This window comes from Cyprinodon variegatus, unplaced genomic scaffold, assembly GCF_000732505.1.
Source record: "Cyprinodon variegatus isolate N-32 unplaced genomic scaffold, C_variegatus-1.0 Scaffold1095, whole genome shotgun sequence".
NCBI lineage: Eukaryota > Metazoa > Chordata > Actinopteri > Cyprinodontiformes > Cyprinodontidae > Cyprinodon > Cyprinodon variegatus.
This window is the reverse complement of record NW_015151548.1, coordinates 114,810-116,994: the sequence shown is the minus strand read 5'-3', so window position 1 is coordinate 116,994 and position 2,185 is coordinate 114,810. Positions and strand designations below refer to the sequence as shown.

The window sequence follows — 2,185 nt, the reverse complement described above, 5'->3', positions numbered from 1 at the left end:
CTGCAATCCTGTGGCGCCAAACATGACTTAGTAATGTATTAAATCGACTGAGGGAGGGGAGCAAACTAGCAGCATCAATCCGGAGCCAAAGCTGAAATCAGGAGCCTCCTAAGCTGAAAGATTAGCAGAGGCCTGAGATGTTTTTCTTCCTCACATTCTGAGTTTTACATAATTTCCATGACCTCAATGCCATGTTTTAATTTGAATCAATAGGGTGCCGCCTTCATGACACTTATACTACGTTCACACTGAAAGCGATGGAAGCAGCAAAAGCTGCTGGTTTACATGCAAAGTCAATGGTTGACGTGAATAAAAAGGGCCTGCGGCGTCTGGAGCAGCAGGGGCAGCGCATCTTGATGCATCAGAGAAGCTGAAGGAGCGCCTCCTGAGCTTCTGAGCCGCATGAAGCGCTTGACAAGCAGCGGCAACAGCTGGAGTTGAGTTGGCAGCTCAACACCCGCTACAAAACAATCAGAGAAGCTGATTTGAACCGAGTGGCTCCAACAGAAAAATAATATTTGAAGGCAGGATGGTAATTATGATGAACTGACTGCACAGAGGAAGTTTTCAGGTGGACTTTCTCATATAAAATTATGTTAAAACAACTTTTTACCCACTGATCAGTGCAAATATAGCAAAGCTGCTCTCTGGCATTGAACACAGAAGCATCAGACGCATCTGGACGCGCTTAACTGGACACGCCTGACCTTAATGACCTTAATGTGCACAAGCATCAAAAATGAAGCAGCAGACGATTTTTTTGCTGCCCAACGCATGTGAGATGTGAACTTAGCATGTAACCTCGGACACTGCATCCTACAGATGATCTGTACAAAAAATGAATTTCCTTCTGGGATGACTTAGGTTATTTTATATCAAGTAAGTTTATATCAACAAATCTTCTTCTGAAACCTTGCAGCTCTGCACAAACTATTTTAGCATCCAGGGGAAAACAAAACTAAATGTAAAAGCCAACATTGAAGAGTTTGCTCCTGCACGTTTATTACTTTTATGTTAATCCGTACTCGCACGCCGTTCAGTTGCAGCTTTTCCTCGGCTGCTTACGCCCACATCGCATCGACAAAGTGGCAGAAACCATGGAATGAATCTCCACTACCTTTGGTCATAAATTCATGCTCTTTAGTCCATTCTAGGTTAAACGACGTCCTGGTTTTGACAGGACGCTAACTTTAATACTTAGCATCAGTGATTCTGATCCTTGTTTACTTTTGTAACTAATGATAAGCAAATCTTTATCTGACACGCCGCCACTCTTAGCCAATCATCTGTTAGATCAGATAGTGATGCATTTTTGATGATTGGATATTGTGCTGCAGCCCAGCAAAAACATTAAAAATAAAAATCTGCTCTACAAGCCTAATGCCTCATAAAGGAGGACAAATACAAGTCCGGCTGGATGCGGCGCCGGACGCCGGACAGTGCAATGAAAACTGCCCTAAAGCCAGACATCTGGCCACCCTACAGAGGAGTGATAGAGACACAGCCTAATGTTAGCCAACGCTAGCACCTTTACTGCAGATTGTAAGTCAGATTTTAGCCAATGACCAACTCACATCTGTTTAACCAGAGCCCACTTTAAGCCCATTAGCGCCACCTACAGGGCTGGAGTGAGAAAGTCAGTGTCTTACTCTCTTTGAAATTAACACTTGTTAAATTTTTACCTAATTGTAAAAGCAATTAATTATCCAGCCACCGTTTTTATACATTTCTCAGAGAATGAAAAACAACACTCACCCCAGCAAGACACTTTTCCAGGGTGTCAAGGATGATGAGCTGAGAAAGGTAAAGATTCTTCTCTGAAGTTTCTCCGAATATCCGCTGTTAGAAAACCAAACATCAATCCATCAGTGCTGCTTCTATAAAACCTGAAATCAGCTGTTTCACTTCAGACGTTTCAGTCACACTCAGACCAAAGACTAACACACAATTAGCATTCGGTTTCTTATGAGGCTCATTAGTCCAAATAAAACAACATTTATATATATAAAAAAAAAACAATCAGCAGAAGTAAGTCATGGCTGATTGATGCCAATTAGCTTCATAGCTTATGGATTGAAATACATAAGAGGATGAATGACTACCTCTAGTTTACAAATATAAAACGGTCTCAATTAGGGCTGAATATAACGATTATTTAACAAATCGATTAATCTGACGATTATTT

General features: G+C 41.4%; 1 protein-coding gene across 3 annotated transcripts in view; it reads right to left on the bottom strand.

The window, feature by feature from the left end:
• nf1 (neurofibromin 1) overlaps nucleotides 1–2,185 on the bottom strand; it is a 136,404-nt gene that overhangs the window by 122,100 nt on the left and 12,119 nt on the right. For all 3 annotated transcript variants that reach the window (XM_015400359.1, XM_015400358.1, XM_015400361.1), the window contains exon 3: nucleotides 1,756–1,839. In XM_015400359.1, the coding sequence (XP_015255845.1) occupies nucleotides 1,756–1,839 (84 nt within the window). The remainder of the gene's footprint in view (nucleotides 1–1,755; nucleotides 1,840–2,185) is intronic.